This window comes from Aspergillus tanneri (assembly GCF_003426965.1).
Source record: "Aspergillus tanneri strain NIH1004 chromosome Unknown AapTan_2_pilon_pilon_pilon, whole genome shotgun sequence".
NCBI classification, from domain to species: domain Eukaryota; kingdom Fungi; phylum Ascomycota; class Eurotiomycetes; order Eurotiales; family Aspergillaceae; genus Aspergillus; species Aspergillus tanneri.
Genome location: NW_022984629.1, coordinates 1,051,825 through 1,073,888, shown reverse-complemented (window position 1 = coordinate 1,073,888; position 22,064 = coordinate 1,051,825). Strand labels below are relative to the sequence as shown.

Sequence of the window (22,064 nt, the reverse complement as noted above, 5' to 3'; positions counted from 1 at the left end):
CTATCGTTCATAGTGCAGCAATACGACGCACTTTATAAAATACAAATTCTTAATTGTTTACACTTTGTACTTTCTACGGCACTTAATAGTATTCCGTAGTGGGGTGAAGTATTGATTTAGGATCATTGCCACAGTGTCTTTACTTTTAGTGTCAACTAGCAATGGTAATCAGTACGCATAGGAAAATAGGCAGCAACATATACTTAAAATAGAATTTTAAGGTCGAGTAAATTTCTTTTGCAGAGAATTTGCAATAGCTACAAACTACCTTGGGCAAAGCACTAGAAGCTTTAGGCATGTGTATTTAGTGCATATGTATATCTTTCTCACCAGTAATTATTATTTGTAGCAGCCTTGACAGCCATGTCGATGAACATAGTACATATAAACCAGCCATTCTGCTTAAATATAAAAAGGATAGAAGAATGTGGTGAAATTTTTTCTTCATTTTTAGATTCTGCATTCTCATGTTTTTTTGGTTAGATAATATCCTACGAAAACCAGAGCAAGTTCTACATATGTCCGATTATCCATTATGAGTTTCCTAGATAAGAATGGCTACATAAATATGATAATACTCAACAGCCAAGTAAATGGTTTTTGCGCGGCCATTATTTGGAGAACTAAACACAGGGCTTTTCGGGCTCTAGATTTTCAAGTCGTACAGAATGAACAACAGCATAACTACTCCATAATTTGTGTAACTATCTAAGCTAAGAGATTGCTGTATATTCTCTAACCTGCTTTTCCTAGCTGCTGGTTCTAGACTTGTGTCTATCAGTCAAATTATCCATAGTCTCTCTGTAGGAATTTGGTACAAAAGCCCATCATCATAAAATTTACCATGTTCCTTCAGCCAGAATACATATCTGTAGATGACTCTAATATAGTGTATATTGTGAAGACTTTGGGACAGATGCTGCATGGATTAAGCTATAAGTGGGTGATTCGTCCACGCCTGACTCTACCTACATCCCAGGTACCGTAATACATGAATAACATCCATAAGGGACCCACTCAGCTTTACGGCTCTATTCGAACACTAGCTGTGTACTGTATATACCCACAGTCGGCATTCGTTCAGCCATGTACTGCCGACATACTGTGTCTTGGATGTGGCGTTCTTGTAGTGCATGATGGCAGTACTCGGTGCTCTATCAACAGACTTTTCGACCCTCTTGGCCAGACACATCAAAATGAGCCGTCCCTTCCAAACCTTTCAAAATGGATTGAATGAGCACTCCAACAGGATCCATTTTTTGTAGCTCAGCTAACTAAACGACTGAATTAATGCCTCAAATAAGACTTGTAAAGATGTAAGAAGGTTCCTAGTATGATCCAGGGGCGATGTTGCAGAATACTAATTTAGTGCAGGTCACCATCTAACTTAAAGAGAGATTTTCAGGCAAGCAGAGACCGGCTCACGGAGTGCCTTCTCCTAGTAAGACTTGGTCAGTACGCAACCCTAGCAGCCAATAGGAGTCCAGCCTCAAAGCACAATTAGGGCATGGAGACGCTACCGGGATGGACTTGGAGTACAGAAAGAGGGGCCTCTGCAACTTGCATGGTGGCTATGCCACAACTTCCAAGAACTTAGTGAGACCTTACTTAAATAAGCGCCAAGCTTTGTTTACGGTGGTAGACCCGCGATGGCGTTACCCACAGAACCCACACGGAATCCCGCCCGGTTGAGAAGGATTGGAGGATAGTCTGGGTTGAGTGGTCGGGAATTATTAACCCACGTCCTTCAACTCCATAGAATGGTATGATTTGTAGGGAAAGGGGGTAGATGCTGGTTTGGGCCGTGCTTGAAAATTACACAGGTAGTTGATTCCCTTAATTTATACCGTATGAAACACTGGAATGTTGCTCCACCCACCTACAGACAGTGGACTAACAGTAACCTGGACTCGAAACATTCCAGAATCAAAACAAAGTATAGGCATGATAGAGCATTTCCTACCGGAAACCCATACGGATATCCCATTCTTTTTCTGTAGGAATATAAGAATCCATCCTACAGAGTATTGTACAAGCACTGCAAACAGCAAAACACAACAGTTCTTATTATTGGCCTGTTGATAACCACTAACATCATGCTGGAAAAGTCTCGGCGATTCAGGAGGGCCACAGTAGCATATAGGACGACTGTTGGGCGACTATTGGACAATTGTTGCCCTTGAATAATATGCTACCCGTCTTACATTGTACTTCTATAGGAAAAGTGGTAGCCTACCGAGGCATTATAGATGAATAAATAGCCAACCGTCAGCTGGGAGAAGCAGGTCTGAAATGGCAAAACACCACATTAAAGGCATGACTGGAATTGCAGACCGTCAACATTGGCATTGGGCATCTAGGGGGCGGCTCATCTACCATTCTTGCATAAAGCATATTGGCTATGATATTAAAAAGAGTAAATAAATACATAATGCTAAGGCACTTGGAGTAGTACTCCGCAGTTATCTTCTAGTAGTTTTTTCGCAATAGGTGCATACAACAACAGCAACAACCTGGGATAGAATTAAACTAGATACCTAAAGATCGGTAATAAAATACCAGATCTTATCCACTATCTCTTGATACTTTCTGCCTGCTACTATATACCCAGAAGTCTCAATTCTCAACTCAAAATAGTAGTACTTTGATCCGTGAGTTCCGTAGGGGGCTAGAGGTCCCAAAGCCCTACCAGGGCTCACTAGTGGCCAATCACAAATGAGTTCTTGGAGGGGATTGTATGCTGAGTCAGCGGGAGGACGCGCAAGCCTCTACCTGATTTCTATTCCTGGCGTGGAGAACTTCCCACTTGTCTTTTCGGTTCCCCTGGCTCTCCTACTCGAGACTTACGGGCGCGAACTCCATTCACCCGCCCTTCTCCTTGTTGTTCCCATCTTTCGCTCCTCATTAACCAACCCATCCACCCACCTACCTATCCACCCACTCATCCATCCATCCATACCATCAATACTATTCATACACATCGACCATCGATTCCACACCGACTACGTGCCCTTTTCTGAATTTCTGGCTGTCCTGTCGTGTGGTGTCTTGAATACATTTCCTATCCCATCCCGTCAACCCACCCCCTAGTCTCTCGCTATTGTATTGTCCTATCTCCCTCCCTATCTTTCATCCGTATCGCGCGTGGCCATAATCCTTTTACAACTTCATTGCTCTGTCACTGAACGACTTTCATCTGAAAGGATATTAAGAGGTGGATTTTTCCAACAATGGCGACCCTAGCGGAGCATCCGATTGTCGCTCCATCGAATTACGACCAAGATATTGATACTTTCATCAACCTCGATCAGCTTACCTATACATCCTCAGAGCCATCAAGGCCAAAGGCTACCCTAGCCAGTCAGCCCGCAATTCCTAGCACGGAATTTGGTGCTTCCGATGGCCGAAGTGCCAGCTTTGCCTCAAACAGTCAATCCCCGATCGCTTTCCAAGGTCCTAGCCATCAGTATGACGAACACAAGCAACAGACAGGTCTTCCCCCGGGGGCCTTGGCTCAGGCAATGACCTTTAATCACATGAATGGCATGGGACTTGGTGGTGCAAGTTCGGGCTTTGCTGTGAATGGAGACATGTATGCCAATGCCAATTCTCAATTTAAGCGGGAAGATGCTCCTCTGGACTTCAATTCTGTTCCTGTCCGGAACACTACGGAAATGGACTTAGAGTCCGACAACATGGGCACTGTTCCTACTTACTTCTTCTCTCAGAACCCCAACAAGAATCAATTCGTCGATCCAAGCGCCTTGGGCGGCCAAGATGTTTCTGCTGGCCCATCCACCCAGGTCGGCCGCATGTATCCCGGAATGCACCAGCAGCAAGCTGCAATGGCAAAGGCAGCTCAGCAGCAGAAACATCATGACATGGCCCGACAACATCAGTTACAACAGCAACAACAGCAGCAACAGCGTCGCTTGTCGGAGCAAATTGCACCGGGGACTCAACATGTCCAATCCCGCAATACAAACCCTGTCGTGGAGGAACGTATTTCACGCCTACTTCAGCAGATGAGACAAAACACTATGAGTCCCCAGGAAGAGACTCCCTCTCCGTCTATCCTTCCCCATATGGCCAAGTCGAAAAAGGAAGAACAAGATATGGATGAAGACGAGAGGCTCCTCGCCAGTGAAGAAGGAAAGAAGCTCAGCAGCAAGGAACGTCGTCAGCTTCGCAACAAGGTGTCTGCGCGTGCCTTTCGATCGCGAAGAAAGGGTATGCATCTCTTTTCGTGTCATTTAATGCTGTAATACTGACTTGATATAGAATATATTGGCCAGCTGGAAAGTGAAGTTGCTGCTAGGACCAACGAAGCCCATGAACTCCGCCTTCAAAATCGTGCTCTTTATGAAGAAAATGCTCGCTTGACTGATCTTGCACACATGCTTCTATCGTCTCCAAACTTCTCTCAGTTCTTGGATGAACAGGGAATTCATGGCTTACCCACGTCAAGCCAACCCCAGCCGCAGTCGCAGCAACAACCGCAGCAGCCACAAACTCAACCACAGCAACAATCATCGATGGCACAACCGCCCGTGCAGCCATCTATCCCCAAGGAAGCTAGTTCAAACCACGGCCCCCAAGACTACCCGATGCAGCAGACTCCCCAGGTCGGCATGGTCATGGTTCCCAATCAAGGGCTGGACGTCTCTGCAATGGGTCTCAATAATGGTGGCTGGAACTCTGGTATTGACATGAACTACGGAAACACACCCGTTTTTGCTGTCCTGGAAGTTCCTGAGCCATCTATCGTCGACTCGGAAATTCTGTCAGGAAAGAGTTCGCCCCTTGGAGTATGCCTCCCAGAAGTGACAAGTAACAAGGATGAAGCACCTGTGCTAGAATTCTCGCCAGTAATTGAAACCCCAAAGGAGCCTGTCGGGGTTGAAAGCCAGGATATTCAAATTGACGAAACCGATCCTGCATTCGCGCTGTTTTCTGACCTACCCGTTTCGTTTGCGCCTGCAGAACCGTCGACCACGTCCTTTGGTGGTCTTGATTCCGATAAGTCTGCGCCTGCTTTCGAGCTAGTCGTGGAGGACGAAGCCAAGGCTGCAGCCCAACGTTTTGCTCGCTTGTGCCACGACATGGAAGCGTCCTTCCAACGTGTTTCCATGCTTACTTCGCATCTTTTGTGATTCCCTTTCAGATAACGAGCAAATTATTTCAGCCTGTAAAGTTTCTATTGTCGTGTTTTTTGAAGTGTTCTAGATACCTGAACATGAGTCTTCCGTGTAGACACAGATGCCTTTCCTTTGTTCATGAGCCTGTTACTATAAACCGCGTTTCGATATGATTCTTTCATTTTTTATTTTTATTTTTATTTTTTTTTCCTCTGTTCAGGGGTTATGTGGGTTGGGTTTTCATTGTACTTTCCAGGGCTGGGATTTCTGGGATTTTATTTGGGAACTTGGGTAGGGGTTTTTTCCTTTTTTATTCTCTTTTATAGGCTTTCTGAAGCCAAATGAAATCTAGGTGCAGCAAATACCATGAAATTGTCGCAAAAAATTCAGTAGGGGGGATGACCGTAGTAATTGGCCAGTGCGACTGTTTGTCGCGAGTGATGACTCCACATCGGGAGAACATTTCTCAACTTGACTACTTAGCTACTTTACTCCTGCTGACAACGTGGCTTATCTGGACATCATGGATGCTTGCTGAGTGTTCCCTTTCTACCAAAAACATTTCTGTCTCATAGTCAAGTTGGCTTCCCTTCACTTGATCTGCGGGCTTCCAAGCAAAGCCTTTTGCGGAATCGTAGCCCCTTCTTCGGTCCGCCGCGCTTCAATTTCTGCGCGATCTCGAGGCTATTGGGACCCTCTAAGGAAAAGGTCTACGCCGAAGCATTCTTCATCCGAAATTCATAAACTCAGAAGCTCCAAACAGCGAACTTCTAGTTCTAGAGACACCCTTCCATATCCTCTATCCATCCTCCGTCAGTCACGGGTCCTCCACACGCCCAGACCGGGGCAATATCCATTGAATCCGGAGACTCACATTATACGGACTCCAAAACTTAGCTCTGCGCGTGGGAAAAGCTACTTGCTATATAATCCTTCCACATACAAGCTTTCAGGTTTCGAATTCTTACCGGCGCCGTCCACGGGAACTCACCCCATGAAGTTTTATTATCAGGTCGTGACGACCCCGACCGCCGATACTCCGGGCACTTCCCTGCTCCTCCACTTTCCAGACAAGCGCTATTTCTTTGGACAGATTTCTGAAGGGACTCAGCGAGCATGCACAGAACGCGGTGTTAGGCTCTCATTTCTCACTGATATTTTCATCACGGGTCGTATAGAATGGCAGAATACTGGTGGTTTGATTGGAACGATCCTTACCCAGGCCGATGGAAGTGCTACCTCGAGTAGTGCACTGGAAACTACCGCTCGTGAGAAAGCTGAGCGCCGGACTCAAGCGGATAACAAGAAACCAGGCGCGTCACCCAAACAGGAACATGGTGTGCCTTATGCAGTGCACGATGGAGAAGTGGTAGTGCAACGAGGGAGTTTTACGCTTCATGGGGCTAGGAACTTGACACACACCTTAGCCACTGCCCGAAGATTCGTTTTTCGAAGGGGCATGCCGGTTTTCACAAGGGAATATGATTCTGAGAGCGTGCCTAACGGCGCCTCGGTGGATGTGAATGACCCTTTCCAACAGCCCTCCTGGTCGGACAACAATATTAAAGTATGGGCCATGCCTGTCAGTCCTTCCTCGGTGGCCCAGGGAAATGATGCTCCACAGCGTCCCAGGAAAAGAAGCCTCGACGAATTCCAAGAGAACAATATTGATACTTCTGGGGATATAGATCAGCGCACTCGGGATCAGATCACGAGGCAAGCTATTGTTACTGACATGTTTAACTCCTCATGGCGCATGGATGCATTAGTGGAAACCCGTTTAGCCGATGTTAAGATGCCTGCAGTGATGTTTGTCCGCAATCCGGAGACTAAGTCTCTCGAAGAATATAAGGGACCTGCTCCAGGAAGCAATACACCTCTTCCTAACATCAAGGTCTTTGTACGACAACCTTGGCCTGGCGCAACTGTTGAGAAAATTCCTCCCACATCTTGGAGCCGTGAGGCCGTTTCGTATGTCGTGCGAAACCACGATATTAGAGGCAAATTTGACCCAGCGAAGGCTCAGGAACTCAAGGTCCGCAAAGGTGGAGATTATGGGAAACTAACAAAGGGCGAGAGCGTGCTCTCAGAAGACCAAAAAGTTATTACACCTGAGATGGTTCTAGGGCCCCCACGGCTTGGGAAGGGAATAGCAATTATTGATTTGCCTACGCCTGATTATGTTGAGAACTTGGTCAATCGGCCGGAGTGGAATTCGCCTTCCGTGACAACAAACCTCGAAGCGTTTGTCTGGATTCTTGGTCCAGGTGTTGGGGATCACCCTCAACTTCGCAAGTTCATTGCAAGGATGTCTCATTGCAAGCACACTGTGTCCGGTACTGACTATACCCCAAATTACCTAGCCCTAGCAAGTGTTGCGTGTTCGTCGATCCGGATGGCACAATTAAGACGCGAAAATCATCCAGTTCCTGTCCATGACAACGTGACCCTTCCACAACCAGGCACATCTACGGATAAATCGAAGGCCGCAACGGAAAAAACCGAGACATTGCCATTTGAACCACTAGAACCTGGGCTAATCATTAATATGGAACCTAAGTTTGAGTTTAACCGTTCCGAAGTTGTACGGCCCTTTAATGCGGCGGAAGTAGTGCAGCAAAAAATGCCGGCCGCAGTTGAAAAGCGCATGAACACGATTGGTAAACGTGTGAAGAAACATGAATTTCAGCAAAAACTGGATCACTTCCTGCACAACCTCCCTGGGTCCAACGTGGAAATTATAACTTTAGGGACGGGGTCATCTTCACCATCCAAGTACCGCAATGTCTCGAGTACACTTGTCAACGTGCCTGGATATGGCTACTATTTGTTTGACTGTGGCGAGTCTACCTTGGGCCAGCTTAAGCGCGTGTTTGGGCATGAAAAATTGCGAGAGGTCTTGCGGAACTTGCGGTTAGTCTGGATTAGCCATCTTCACGCGGACCACCATCTTGGTACTGCGTCGCTTATTAAAGCGTGGTTTCAAGAGAACTACCCCCACGGAATTCCTAGGACGGACAATATTGTGACCGACATGTCTAAGATTCTTAAGGAGAAACGTTTGTTCTTAGTGTCCGAGGAAATGATGATTAGATGGCTAGAAGAATACGCAGGTGTTGAGGACTATGGTTTCAGCAAGCTTATTCCCGTGACTGCGTCTCCTTTCATATCAGACAATAAAATTCAGACAAGGTTCTCCTATCGCCACTGCTGCGGCGACGGCTCGTACCCAGAATATGAATCTGAAAATGGAAGCCCCCAGACCACAGCTCTAGCTTTCGACGAAAAAACGTCTCCCTTAGCACCACTTCTTCGCGAAGCTACTGGGCTTTCTGATCTTCTGACTACTAAAGTGAGTCACTGCAAGGGCGCCATGGCGGTCTCCCTTGTCTTCTCAGATGGTTTCAAGATCTCATTCTCAGGTGATTGCCGACCTTCTCCAGCCTTTGCCGCAATTGGCCACGGATCAACGGTTCTCATCCACGAAGCCACCTTCCACGATAACATGAAAGGATCGGCTATTGCCAAAAGGCATTCCACGACAGTAGAAGCCCTTGAAGTTGGCCGTTTGATGGAAGCTCGGGCTATCATTCTCACCCATTTCAGCCAACGCTATCAGAAATTCACACATGTTGAGCGGGAGAAAACTTCACTCCCTACGAAGCAAGAAGAGACAATCGTCCAACCGCCTGAGCATCCGGATATTCCAGACGAAGAGCCAGACACAATTGAAGGCCAGGGCTCTGTGCCACCACTGCAATTTGACAGCAACTATGCAGTGAAAGAAAGGCCAAGATTGAATGTTCCCGTAGTCGGGGCCTTTGACTACATGCACATCCGCGTTGGCGATATGCCATATACACAGGCCTACGCTCCTGCCATAGATAAATTATACCAAATTACTGAACGAGCTTCAGCAGAGGAGACGGAAAAGCGCAAACTGGAACTAGAAAAACAGGCTGCTATAGTGATGGAGAAGAAAGCTCTCAAGCACGCGAGACGTCTAAAACTGGAGAATAAGGCTGCTGCCCCAGACACTACGAACGAAAACATGGAAATCGATGAAATGAAACCTCCAAAACACTCGGCCTGGAGCGCCAGCGAGAGCGAAAGTGGCTGGAGCACCAGTGGTGATGAGAAAGAAATTAGGATCCGTCGCCGAAGCACCCCTCGAAAGCAGGAGTCGAAGTAAAGCCTACAGCAACTCCGGGCTAATTTGAATATGGGGCAACAGCCAAACCAGTCTCTAATTTTTATCATGAGTATACCAAAACATTGTTACACGTTGATTATCCAGCCGTGTTCGGTTTTTACTGCGCTACTATCCACTGCGTGCGAGGAGGTTGTCCTGAGCAAGGTCACGATAGCGCGTAAGCAACGAGCTCAACAATATATATATACCGCGCTTGCCTTCTGTGGTTTCTTTTCAAATTGAAAATATACGAGCATGGGATATGTGCAAATTACCAATCCATAACTCTGTATTCTCTTACTGTTGTCCTCACATTACACATTTTTCGGTTTCTATAGGATTGTTATGTCCCCCATTTTGTCACTAGAGACTATTATTGCTTTGATCTGGGTAGTCGATAAGCATCCAGGGCGTTGATTGTTCTTTCCAAAAAACAATGTATATTTATGAATTATTTATTTCACCCCTTTTCTGAGCGCCTTTCCCCCTTCTTTTTTTATGTATATTTTCCCCAAGGAATTAATACAAAAAATAGAGAGATTACACTATAGGTTTGGCATTTATATCTTCCTTAAAAGCCAGCGGGTGCCTTCTCCTTATCATTCTTACCATAAAGTCCCTCATCGAGGTTCTGTACACATTCACCCTTCCAGTTTTTAGGGGTAAATTTGTCGACAATCTCCTTAAATGCATCCAATGTGCAGAACGTGTCGTCACCACGGAGATGATTCTGGAGCTTAGCAGCACAGCCAGGGATACGAACTGGACTGTCATTATAACGAATACGGACGTAGTACTGCTTCAGCGTCTGCCGAGTGGATTCGGGGAGCGATGTCAAGGGAGTACGAGCAGTTTCAGATTGAGGGGGCGGTATGTCACCCGAAGATGAAGAACCAGTTAGGAATGAGAAGAATCCGGACTTTTTCGTGGCAATGGGTGGACTGGCGAACTCTTCCAGTATCACTCCTGCGTCGCTGTTTCGGCTAGCCTTGGAGAAGAGCTCAATGGCAATGGATGAGGTGAATGGAGGCCAGTTTCCATCAAACGATCCAGTGCTATTTAGGATCGCGGCCAAGGTTGTGTCATGGCATCCGCTAAGGGCAAACTTAATCGCCTTTCCTTGTTCGGTGGAGGACCCGGATGCTGAGGTTTCGCTGCGCCAGCCACCCTCTACAGCTGTGCTGACCATACGATCGACCACATCGCCCATTAGGCTTCCGATACCGAGCTTCCTGTACTCAGTGCTTTCACTGTACCCGGAGAACCATTCGTCAACGGCGATCTTGTTTAGATGTTGTCTGATTTTGTTGTCGTAGAATTCAGATGGGAGTTTCGTCGCTGGTCCATGAGCAAGAGTCGCGTTTATTGTGTCTGCAATTCCAGAAAGACGTGGACGAGAATCAACGGCAACCTTCGGAGAGTTTTCCGGCATCCATTTAGACAGTAGGCTATTAATGTAGTTCATTTCGTCGGTATCGTTCCCTGGAGCGTTAAAACAAAATGGTAAGTATCTGATACGTTCATTTTCATATTGCACGAAAGGAACAACGTACATCGGAGTGCAGCCCTATCTGCGAAAAGCTTGGATAGTTGCCTGAAGCGACGACAATTTCCCTCATTTGGGAAAAGTGTCTCATCCGATACAGAGCGAGCAACAATCACTGGGGGAGGGAAATCCTGTGTGCGCGCACTAGCAGGGTACATGCCCCAGAAAGCTTGTTGGAGAGACTCGAGGGCGCGGGGAATTGGCGTAGTGCGGAGATACATGTCCTCTGTGTCGGACTTTACTCTGGGCATGAATCCGAGTTGATCAACATATAGATGTCTCAGGCGCTGGCCGAGCTCAAAGGTTGTTTCTCGACCTTTATCTGTCAATTCGCCATGTTGACTGCATCGGTCAGCAACGTCCATGTCCCATTCTTATGTTGCGCCAGCTCAAACTTGCCAGATGCCCTCTGTGTCTCCGGTAGCTCCCACTGCAACAACGGATGCATCGTTGTCTCCAAAAGCTTCCATTTTTCTGCGCCATTGGAAACCGTTCCATGAGGAAAGGTCTTGATTACTGGCGGCCATTTGGATCATCCGGCGGGCTGCACCGCAATACGGCCAATCTTTGTGGCGAGGAAGCACAGGTTAGAGAAGTACATTCGTGGGAAAATTGGCAAGACTAAGGGATAATTTACATGGGACAAGGCCTGCCTTCACGTTATTAGCATGCTTCAATCAATCAAGCCTGGGCGAGCGTGTTCTGAGGTACATTTTGGAAACGCGAAGATACAGGAGTGCGTTCACCTGGGAATTAATCGTCTAATTAATAACGAAGTAAAGTAGACGGAGGTAGAAAGGTCTAACCATGGCGGAGAAACTGTGTGAAATTGATTAGCTTTTGCCCAATTAGACTGCTAAAGCAATAGACAATGGAAGACATACCACCTGGACCAATTGCAACTTCAAGTCCCGAGGATAGAGCTTCTCAAGCTCCTCCTTGGAGTACGGGTCACGCGGAATAAGCGTCGTCATCTGGAGAATGGTGTCTGCACCGAAAACGAGAAACAGTGAGCCTTTCTCTTTCGAAAAGGAGGGAATGCAACTGGATCCCCATTGCCTCCAGTCCAGCGTTTGGTGATGACGCCAGAAGGCGGTGTAGCCGTACGCAGCCAATCAGATAGGGTGGACTATGTCACCTGGCTCAACGCATTCCCCATGGGCCGGCCACGTGATCATGGAGGAGGATGGAATCCCCCGAATCATCAAGAATTGCGGCGAGATGTCAGCCCCTTACATAATAACTCCCGCGGAAGCTGGCCGTGGGCTTACTGTACAGGATTATGTTTGTCTTTGAAAGATTCCTGTCTTTTTTGAATTGGCGCTAATATGTACATGTGGTCGAGCACACCAAGGCACCTGCCTCTCTTACACCATCCAATATCCTTGTTAACTATGCATTCTTTTCAACCCTCCGAGGGAACCCTCCCTCTACCCAGCCCTCCGGATCCCATTTATCACGAATATTCATGAGTTGTCGAGCATTCTTATCAGTCCAGTATCATGCGAAACGCAGCGAGAAATCTGATTCACCTGAATATCCTCCGACAGAATTGCACCTGAAACCTTCTGTGATCGTTGCAGCCACCCTTTACACTGTTAATCGTCACTTCCCTTCTCCCATGTGGCGTAGATAGCGAAATAATGATCGGAATGCATGCTGAGTGCCATATCAGGCAGGTCTTATCTACTCCAAGGTCGCATGGAAGTCCAGAAGAGGGTGGTTTTGGGGTGAGGAAGTGTGAAGCACGCCTCTAGGAGACTGGATACGTCTGCATTATTCTTCGGGAATGCATTTTCCGTACAGTACCGATGGCCCTTGGGAAATACCCCGCCCAGGCCTTTATAGAAGTTATCCACGCTCGCTTTAGTGCAAAAAAAATTCCTCTAATGTTCCTTGGGGTCTAGCGTCTTGGATTGGCTAGAGAGCTGCTGCAGCATCCTCCTCGGCGTCCTTCATACAGGTAAAATTAATAGCGAAGTCCATTTCACCATCCTGGAAGCGACTGAGTGCAGTAATTTCTGTGTCTGTGTCTAGTGTTTCCGCAATATCCAGAGCCCAGTTGATGCCTAGCGGTATAGGCTTCTGGGGTACACGTAAATTGACGACCGAGTCTCCCCTGGATATTAGATCAAGCGCATGTGGAATTTTGCAACCAGACCCGGAAATGCTGTTTCTTCCAGTAAGGAATGCGCAGGGTATACTTCTGACAGATGAGTACTCGGCCGGTCCAGCACCTCGAGAGGCCCAATAGAGATCTACATTCTTCATTTGCATTGCAGTGGATCAACCCGCCTTCCGCTGTGACAGCATCCACAGTTCTAGAAATGCAATGGCGCTTGTCAGTTTTATATGCTGAGAGAATCAGTGGGACAGCATGCACGGCAGTTCCACCCCATCCCACCCTGGAGCAAGAAGCCTCCCAATCAACACTAGAACAGAGTCCCCCGGGGAACATTGGTCTATAAGTGCTGAGATGATCAACGAGCTCCTGTCTGTGATGCCAGTGGTCGCCTTCGCAATTCTTTTCTCTGCAACAACCTCTATTTCCTTTCAATAGCTGAAGTCCACTTGGATTGAGTTCTCCTGCAAGCTCTACACTGGGATAGAATGACCTCACCCGCGTACTGCAACCTTGCATTTAAGTTGAACTGCCAGTTTCATGGCCTCAACGACATCATGCTTGGATGCTTATCAATGGGTATATCTGAAGATGCCGCTCATTGACAGCATCATGGAGTCGTACGACCTCGTACTGTTGGGTGTCTGATGTGTTTCGCCAGATAATAAGATTGTTCTTTATATGCTAGTGAGTAGTCCAATCCTGAGGTCTCTGTCTTTGTTAGAATCACAAATAGATTGTCGAGGCCTGAAATGTCGGTGAGAAGCACAACCTTCCCAAGAGGAACAGCTTAAAGTTTATGTACCCAAAGAATAAGTGGCTACCAAAGCTGGAAGTGGTATTAGACTAACAAACAAGCTCAAACATTTAATCAATAATCTAATTTGCTATTTAAGGTGATCCAGATGTGGTGAAATCGTAGCGTCAAGTTAGTCGTACGGGGTTTTATGGAATTTAAATATCCATCAATACGTTGCATGCAAGACTGGCGTGCTTTGAGGACAGATATAAATATTGTTTCTGTTTCTGGGCCAAGGGGTTCGAAATTCTCCCCTCCTACCTTCCTAGAGAAAGAATTGGGACCAAAACTATCCAGAGCATTGGTTTCCTGGAATTCAAGGACCTGCACACTAGAGATAGAGATGTACCAAGAAATGACGAGAAAGGACGCAGATGTATACACCCTTGACGCCAACTGACAACATCCGTTTTTGGGGGAGCCAGTCGAAGGCTGTGGTGTGTTGAATAAGATGGTCTAATGCAGCACGTTTCCGAAAAAGGAAGCGCACAAAGGCGGAAATGCTCCCCCACACGCCGCCAAGCCAACTCGGGTCTGACTGATCGCCCGAACACACTGCATCTTTCCACTCCCATCCATCAATCATATCTTGTTGGGATATCTGAAGCTTTATTGGTAGTATTCTGGCTCAGCTCCTCATTGCCAGCCAGCAGCGCCAGAAACCCACCAAGCGAGTGTAATATCATACCTGCAGCTGTTGTTCCCATTTCGTTTCCTCTGCCTAACAAAGGTCATCCCCCACATCCTTCCGGGGTAGTATACAACAACCTCATGTGTATGATATAAACCTGGGGAGTTGTCTCTTCTGCTGTGACTTCAAGTATTTCTGGCTATATCATTGTATTTCAACAATGATGTTCTGGGTTTGCTGAGCTGCAGTCCTCTAATTCCTGCTTCAGGTTCAGGCTCGGTACCAAAGGCCACACTTAAGAAATCCTTTATGGATATAGATATTTCCTCTGTGTGAACAAGTCTCTGGATCCTGGGTTGCACAGTACTTGCGCCAAAGTGAATGATCTGTGATTTTAGCTATTTCACTTCTCCGCGTTGTGATTCCTCACTTTGTCAACGCCCTGGTTACACCTTGAACCTTGTCTTTTCCAGTTTGGACACCTTCCTCACAGTTCACATAGGATAAGTGTTATTGGTATGTATTTTATCTTGTGTGGCTTATTGTTGCTACGCAGAGTAGTTTGCTTATTACTTTATAGAGGTGTCGAAACCGTTCTGCTGTGCTCACAGTACCTAGTCCCTTGTTTGAATATTTACCTGGCTTTTCGTACAGCCTTGACCCCATGGAGGTAAGAGAAATTATTTTTTTTTTTTTATCCTTCCAATGATCTTGGATTATGTCACTTGTCGGTGTTTTCACAGTACTGAATACCCCCATCTATTGTTGGCCAACAAGTTAATTCTGCCACTTCTGCTATGCTTTCCCTTCAATCAAGACGAGAGCAATCTGTTTGGATAAGCTTTCGGACCAAAGCTGTGAGATTAAGTCTTTCGTGGATACTGGTGCCTATCTGCAGTTATGGCACGGCTGGATGCTTAATGAATGCTGTGATTCTTCTTAAATGGCAGCTTGAAAGGGTGTGGTGTTTGCTTTAATGTTGCTCAACGGATCTGTTTATTGCAGTCTTCTGGTGCAAATTTTGCTTGGTGGAAATGTCCATTCTGCCTTAATTCCACTGTTAGTCTGGAGCCATTCGGAACGTTCTACAACCTTCATGGCAGACAGAAATGATGCAAAGCCCTGCAAAGAACCCTGCCCCCAAAATGATCTTTCTTAAAGCCTCCATTCCTCATTCCCTCTGTATCTTTCTCCAGCACCTGGACCCTTTCTTCAAGATGTCCATACTGTCACCCCGCCTGCGTCGCTGGATCGACCCCGGCCCCGAGAGACACTCCTTCTCAAGCACTGCTATTCTACACGGAAGACCTGCAATCTGGAAAACAAGAGCTGAGCTAAGGCTTGAGGATATCTTACAGGTTGCAAATCAGTCATCCGGACCGCCTGCGCAGGCGAGGGCGGGTCATGTTGCTCCCAACAAGCCTCAGGACACTAAGCCCCGTCTTCTTTTGATGGGACTTCGTCGGTAAAGCTCATCATAATTTGCCTGCAAATAGGAAGAAGCTGACAAGATGTAGGAGTGGCAAGTCTTCCATCGCCAGTGTTGTATTTCACAAGATGCCTCCCAATGAGACACTCTTCTTGGAATCAACCACTCGTATCCAGAAGGACTCCATCCAGTAAGTACGGCTACGTTCTGTTCTTAGGCCTCTGTATAACGACTGTTTCTAGTTCTTTCATGGACTTCCAGGTCTGGGATTTCCCAGGCCAGTTAGAGTATTTCGAACCGTCCTTCGATCTAGAAGATATCTTTGGAAGTCTTGGTGCACTCGTTTGGGTCATTGACGCCCAGGATGACTACTTGGACTCTGTCGCACGACTTAACCGTACTATCCTGACAGTCCAGCAGTGTTATCCGAACATTAATATTGAAGTTTTTATTCATAAAGTTGATGGACTCTCTGACGAGTACCGCACCGACACTTTTCAGGACATCGTGCAGCTCATTTCTGACGAATTAAGTGATGCTGGATATGAGAATGCCCCTGTTCATTACTACCTTACTTCTATCTACGACTACTCCGTTTTTGAGGCCTTCAGTAAAGTGATTCAAAAACTAATTCCCAACCTCTCCACTCTCGAAAATCTGATCAACACACTGGCCAACAACTGTGGATTCGAGAAGACTTATCTATTTGATGTTCTGAGCAAGATATATATTGCCTCTGACACTCGTCCAGTTGATATGTCGTGCTATGAGATGTGCTCTGATTATATCGACGTCATTGTGGATATATCAGAACTGTATTCGTGGGACCATCCAGACCGCAAATCAAAGGGGGACCAGACCCGAGAGGCGGAGAGTCATGTTGTCTTGCATGATGAAACTATGATCCACTTGATTGAAATGAACAAGTATGTTCTCACTAAATCCCATTTCTACAGGAGATATGCTAACCTGTACTAGATACCTTTGCCTTGTTTCTGTCATCAGAAACCCCGAAGCCAAAGAGAAGAAGGGCTTGATCGATATGAACTGCCGTACCTTTCAGGAAGCTCTCAATGATGTTTTCTCACGCAGCTGGGAGCAGGAGCAGGAGCAGGAGCAGAACTCCGCGCGCGATGAACAGGAGCCAAACCGCTGATTTCCTGTTCACGTTGCGATATTTGTCGAGTCCCGTTATTTAGTAATGTGCTAGTAGACGATTTGTCTGGGCCATACGCACCTCGAGTTGCAGGTTATTATCCTGACTCTAGAGTCGTGGAAATCTGTTGACCCTGGCAAGCCCAAATCTTCCTTAATACTTTTAGGATTGAGTATTTTTGTTTCGATAATGCGAGCCTATTTAAGCACGACATACTCAAAAGCATTAATCAAATCCCTATTTCTATTTCTGCTTTTCATTGACCATGTGAAAATGCCATTTGTACTTAACAGACAGCCATTAACATAAGGCAACAATAGAGGGCCCATTTTGCACCCTACCCCTTAAGATCATCACATTGACTTTTCTCTTCTTCTTTTCTTGCAGCTTGCACCAATAGTATTGATATAGCTGCAACTATGTGAAAGGAGACAGGATTTTGTTGCCAATATTATTTCTTTACGCGATCTTCCAGTGAAATGGTAAGCAGCAAGCTCCGTGTCACCACTTCTAAGTAAAAATGAAATCCACGCACCTCATCCTACAATCTTAATGATGAACATCATTTTCCACATCCGTAGCTTCCAGGCTAGCCGTCGACAAGAATTTTCTAGACATGCTCTTTGGACAAATACTTCCTTGGATGTCTGAGAGATTGTTTAGCGATCATGTCTGGAACAGCTTTACGTTGTTTTTTCTTGTTAGAGCTGTTGCAAACTGGTTGCTTAAGTAGTCAGAAATTCATATCGAGTTGTGATTGCTATCTAAGGTATAATGCAGATTTACCGGATGATACCCATACTCGTATTTTCTATTTCAGTATCTATTAGTTCTGTCTGTTTGACTGGGAGTAATATATACTAGATAAACTATATAAAAGTGGTGGTACAGAGTACAATGTGGTATATGCATCCCAGTTTGCAGGTTTAAACAAAAGATTGCGGGAGGTACGATCCTACCATAAACTCCGCATTAATAATAAGACCGACCGACCGTCCTGAATAAAATGATATAATCAATCGTTCAGTAAATATAACACTACTCCATGATAGATCACTCTATACGTCGGAGCAGAAAGCGCGCGGTAAAAAAAAGGTAATGGCTATCGTCTACAAAGAACCTCAATATTAATCAATCAGTCTCGCCGCCACTAAACCTCATCACATCCCAGACACCATGTCAGACCTACGCCAAAGACTGACCAAATCTGACCAAACAAAGGCGAAGAACAACACTCCAACTCCGCGGCGACGCGGTGTAGACACGAAGTCAAATGGTATTGGTATCCTCGATATCATCCGCTTGTTGGTCACACTGGCGGCAGCATCCTGCGGGCTTTCGTATTATATAACCTCATCGGAGTCACTGCTATGGGGTTATCGGCCTTGGTTTACCAGGTGGCCGGTATTAATGCGATACCTAGTAAGTACCAATCCAACAAAGACTGGATCGTTTCCCCTTGTTTTTAAGAATGGGACTCCCGCCGCTGGATTAGTTTGGCTATCCCACTGACAACGGTCGGATTACTAGCAAGGACCTCTACTTCTAACACCGGAACAACTCACCCCCTACGACGGCTCGGACCCTTCCCTTCCCATCTATCTCGCTGTTAATGGTTCCATATTCGATGTCTCTGCCAACCCATTGGTCTATGGCCCCGGCGGCAGCTACAATTTCTTCACAGGAAGGGACGCAACGCGTGCGTTTGTCACGGGCTGCTTCCAGGAGGATTTAACGTCGGATATGACGGGAGTCGAGGAGATGTTCATGCCTGTCGATGATCCGGAGGAAGATAAGACATTGAGTAGTGGCGAGAAGAAGACCCGACGGGAGCAGGACGTGAGGCTCGCGAGGACAAAGGTGCAGAAGCACGTTCAGCATTGGGAGAATTTCTTCCGTAATCATAAGAAGTATTTTGAGGTCGGGAAAGTGGTGGGATTGGAATCTCTGCCGAAGGAAAAGAGGGAGCTTTGTGAACCCGCGAGAAAGCAGCGGCCTAAGAGGAAGGATATGAAGTAAGGTAAACGGGGCAACTGAGCTTATTATAAGAGTACATACGGCAACACCTTTGGTGAGAGCTACTTGTACATGGACATTATCTACGTAAAAGAGTCCCAGTGGCGTGGCACCATACAAAGAATATCATCCTACTTGCTCTGAAACATATGGACCAGATTCTAGGTTAGTTTTAATCAATTTACTCGACACGTTCTGTAGCGCGATTTATTCGTTCACTCCGAAATTGATTGATTCGAATCACTATACATCATTCGCCCAGCCAAACTTCCGAATTTTGAGAGATATCATTCGTAGCAAAGGAAAAGGACCGCGAGAAAAAACTGAAGAGGAAATGTTTACTCGGCGGTGACGGCACGGGCTACAGACCAACCGGTTAGAACCACTGTTACAGCCTCGTTGGATTCTAGTCCTTTGGAAGGGCAACATACTGTAGATGTTCATCTTGGAGTGGCCGACAACCTTCTTGATCTGACCCTTCTCCTCAAGGTCAGCAAGAGCCTTACGGGCCAAGCTGCCGTTGATCTTCAGACGATCGACGAGGGTAGCGACGGTGATGAGACGGTAGGACTGGACATCCTTGTTGAGTCTCTCGATAGTCTGCTTCTCGAGGACGACGGCGTGCTGGGCCTTGTCCTTGACTAGACGGGGTAAAAAGAAACATCAGTCACAGGTCCTTCGAAAATCCAGATTCATGTTCATCTAAATGCCCTTTCCCTTTGCGACAGAGAAATTTCATGTTCTTTAATGGGGAGAGGATCGTTGACCGAGAGGACGATGGGAGTAATGGTGGTGATTTGCATACCCTTGCCCTTGGACCACTTCTTGCGTGCGGGAGCCTATTTTTTCTAAGTATTAGTATTCTTCGACCATGCCTGACGTTGGTATGTCTGTTTATAATATTCATCACTCACCATCTTGACTGTCTGATGTGGTTGTTCGACGGATGAGAGCTGTCGCGACAGAACAACGGCTAGAATGTTGCGAGGCCAAGTGCGAAATTCGAGTGGGGAGGGTAGAGTCACGTGCTTTCGAACCCTAAGCCCTGGTTCCTTTTTTTATGGCAGTTGCTCGGTTAGCATTTGCGGATCATGCCGCGTCATTGGTCAACGGGAACTACAGTAGGCTCTGCCTCAGGCATTTATGGTACAAGATGCTTGAAGAGGATCATCATTCGTGATGTTTACTTCCTTGGGTCTTCTTTGGATGGTATAAATGTATTCTTCCAACACACATGTCAGGGTTTCGCTCAGATAACTGCTATCATTCGGCTTAAAGCATATTACAGTTCGCTCGTAATTAAGTTATCCCAATATCATCAGCTCGTGACTGCTCCATAGCTCCCAGAATGTCCCTTCAAGTTGCTGCTAACAGTGTTAAGAACCTTGAACTGCGAAATACCATTCTCCTCTTCTATATAGCCAAGCATGTAGTCATCTGCTGACCCGAACCAGAATATCGATACGCCCTTCTGGCTTGAGGACAACCATCTCACGTCATACCGCCCAGCATCGCTCCGCGAGGCCGGAATACGAATTATCGATGGTTGTCTGTCCAGTGACCAATGTCTAACAGAAGCAGTCGCACTGTTCGTGGTGGTGATGAGCAATTCTGGTTTTGAGGGATGCCATACTGCCTGTCTCACTGCATGCTCATGAACAAGTGCTGATACAAGGACCGTAGAAGATTCCAGGGCCCATATCCAAAGAATATTGGGCCGCGTTTGGTCTACAGTACACAGGAGATCCCCTGCAGAACTATATGTCAAGATAGATACCCCCCGAGGGGGGCCAGATGTTTCAGCTAACACACTGAATGCAGAAGAGCCCGATGATTCGCCGTACTCAAGGGTACCATCTGCAGTTGCATAGCGCTCACGCCAAATACTGGGTGAATGATTACCAGGTTGGAAGATATGTGATAATGTGGTCGAGCATGAAAACTGCACTCGTAATTCAGCATATGGTAAACGAGGTAGTCAAACAATAAGGGAATAATTCATACTGTTTTGCTTGTAAGAAGATCGACAGTCCCATCAACCTTGCCGATGGCCAGAAATTCCGACGCCCCGCTGCGATTAGCAACAGGGCTCCATTCTATACTTTTCACACCAAGGTCGAAAGAACTATCACCTCCTGGTGGGCCAGTGTATGTTCTAAAAAATTGACCATCGGCAGTATATATGAACACCCTTGTTCCAGCACTCGCAGCGTCCCAGACAGCTATCCATCGACCATCTGGGCTCCATTTCATACCTTGAGCGTCTACTGTTGGCAAACTTGCTCGGCCTATCAGCTCGTAGGAACGGAAATCATGGATTGTTAATAAGTCAGTTGCATCTGGTTTCAATAATATCGCAAATTGCCTTGTCTTCGGACGGTATCCGAAGCCATTGTAATGTGAGAATTTAGGGGACTTGATAACCTGGCTGCGGCCCGTATCCAGGCCATGTACAGAAACTTTCGTATTCCAAGCATGAAAGACTATGACCTCATTTTCATCACCGCCGAAGTCGATATTTGTAGCTCCTGCTTCAATGCTGTCGATCTCCGCATGTAACTGCATTGGATCTAGTTGCCAAACAAGGATACGTGTATCGCTAGCATATAGCACACGCCGCCTTGAAAGGTCTTGGCTTTCATGAATATGCGCATCCGTAGATGGGTCGTGGTACGCCCGTGAGAATTTCAAGAATTTGGACGGATTTTCTTTGATCTTGACGATTTGTACATCTTTGAACCCAGACGAAGTCGGATTGAGATGGAAAATAAGCTCTTTTGCATTCAGCTGAGAAACCAGTTCGCCATACTCAGATAGATATATCGACGAAGATACTATATGCTTAATTAGCATCATGTTGGATGGGATTCAGGCATGTGTAAATTTACCTCCAACTCCACTGGCGGAATCCATTGTTGCTTATCGTCGTATGTAGCAGGCTTCAGTGACTATTGTCGGGAAGATAGTGATGCTTGGAGTCATGAGGATTTAGATTCATGCATATTCTATGATATCATATATTTTTGGGTTGTAAG

General features: G+C 46.4%; 7 protein-coding genes across 7 annotated transcripts; 4 read left to right on the top strand and 3 right to left on the bottom strand.

Annotated features, from left to right (window-relative positions):
• Positions 1–3,230: 3,230 nt before the first annotated feature.
• Positions 3,231–5,153, top strand: ATNIH1004_000319 (bZIP transcription factor; the record flags this gene model as incomplete). Its single annotated transcript, XM_033565040.1, has 2 exons — positions 3,231–4,230; positions 4,282–5,153. 2 exons carry the CDS (start codon positions 3,231–3,233, stop codon positions 5,151–5,153), a joined length of 1,872 nt encoding a protein of 623 aa, XP_033430797.1.
• A 979-nt stretch (positions 5,154–6,132) lies between these two features.
• On the top strand, positions 6,133–9,330 carry ATNIH1004_000318 (ribonuclease Z; the record flags this gene model as incomplete). The annotated part of the gene is made up of 1 exon (XM_033565039.1): positions 6,133–9,330. The coding sequence occupies one exon, from the start codon at positions 6,133–6,135 to the stop codon at positions 9,328–9,330; it is 3,198 nt and encodes a 1,065-aa protein (XP_033430796.1).
• A 571-nt stretch (positions 9,331–9,901) lies between these two features.
• Positions 9,902–11,850, bottom strand: ATNIH1004_000317 (putative acid phosphatase; the record flags this gene model as incomplete). The annotated part of the gene is made up of 5 exons (XM_033565038.1): positions 9,902–10,812; positions 10,884–11,218; positions 11,272–11,306; positions 11,514–11,525; positions 11,761–11,850. The coding sequence occupies 5 exons, from the start codon at positions 11,848–11,850 to the stop codon at positions 9,902–9,904; spliced, it is 1,383 nt and encodes a 460-aa protein (XP_033430795.1).
• A 3,723-nt stretch (positions 11,851–15,573) lies between these two features.
• ATNIH1004_000316 (GTR/RAG family Ras-related GTP-binding protein) lies at positions 15,574–17,013 on the top strand (the record flags this gene model as incomplete). Its single annotated transcript, XM_033565037.1, has 4 exons — positions 15,574–15,893; positions 15,946–16,047; positions 16,100–16,783; positions 16,836–17,013. The coding sequence occupies 4 exons, from the start codon at positions 15,574–15,576 to the stop codon at positions 17,011–17,013; spliced, it is 1,284 nt and encodes a 427-aa protein (XP_033430794.1).
• A 1,176-nt stretch (positions 17,014–18,189) lies between these two features.
• On the top strand, positions 18,190–19,032 carry ATNIH1004_000315 (putative heme/steroid binding domain protein; the record flags this gene model as incomplete). The annotated part of the gene is made up of 2 exons (XM_033565036.1): positions 18,190–18,435; positions 18,544–19,032. 2 exons carry the CDS (start codon positions 18,190–18,192, stop codon positions 19,030–19,032), a joined length of 735 nt encoding a protein of 244 aa, XP_033430793.1.
• Positions 19,033–19,367: 335 nt separating this feature from the next.
• RPS25 (40S ribosomal protein eS25) lies at positions 19,368–19,946 on the bottom strand (the record flags this gene model as incomplete). Its single annotated transcript, XM_033565035.1, has 4 exons — positions 19,368–19,390; positions 19,461–19,670; positions 19,835–19,868; positions 19,944–19,946. 4 exons carry the CDS (start codon positions 19,944–19,946, stop codon positions 19,368–19,370), a joined length of 270 nt encoding a protein of 89 aa, XP_033430792.1.
• A 401-nt stretch (positions 19,947–20,347) lies between these two features.
• ATNIH1004_000313 (uncharacterized protein) lies at positions 20,348–21,942 on the bottom strand (the record flags this gene model as incomplete). Its single annotated transcript, XM_033565034.1, has 4 exons — positions 20,348–20,971; positions 21,034–21,164; positions 21,285–21,863; positions 21,918–21,942. The coding sequence occupies 4 exons, from the start codon at positions 21,940–21,942 to the stop codon at positions 20,348–20,350; spliced, it is 1,359 nt and encodes a 452-aa protein (XP_033430791.1).
• Positions 21,943–22,064: the final 122 nt, after the last annotated feature.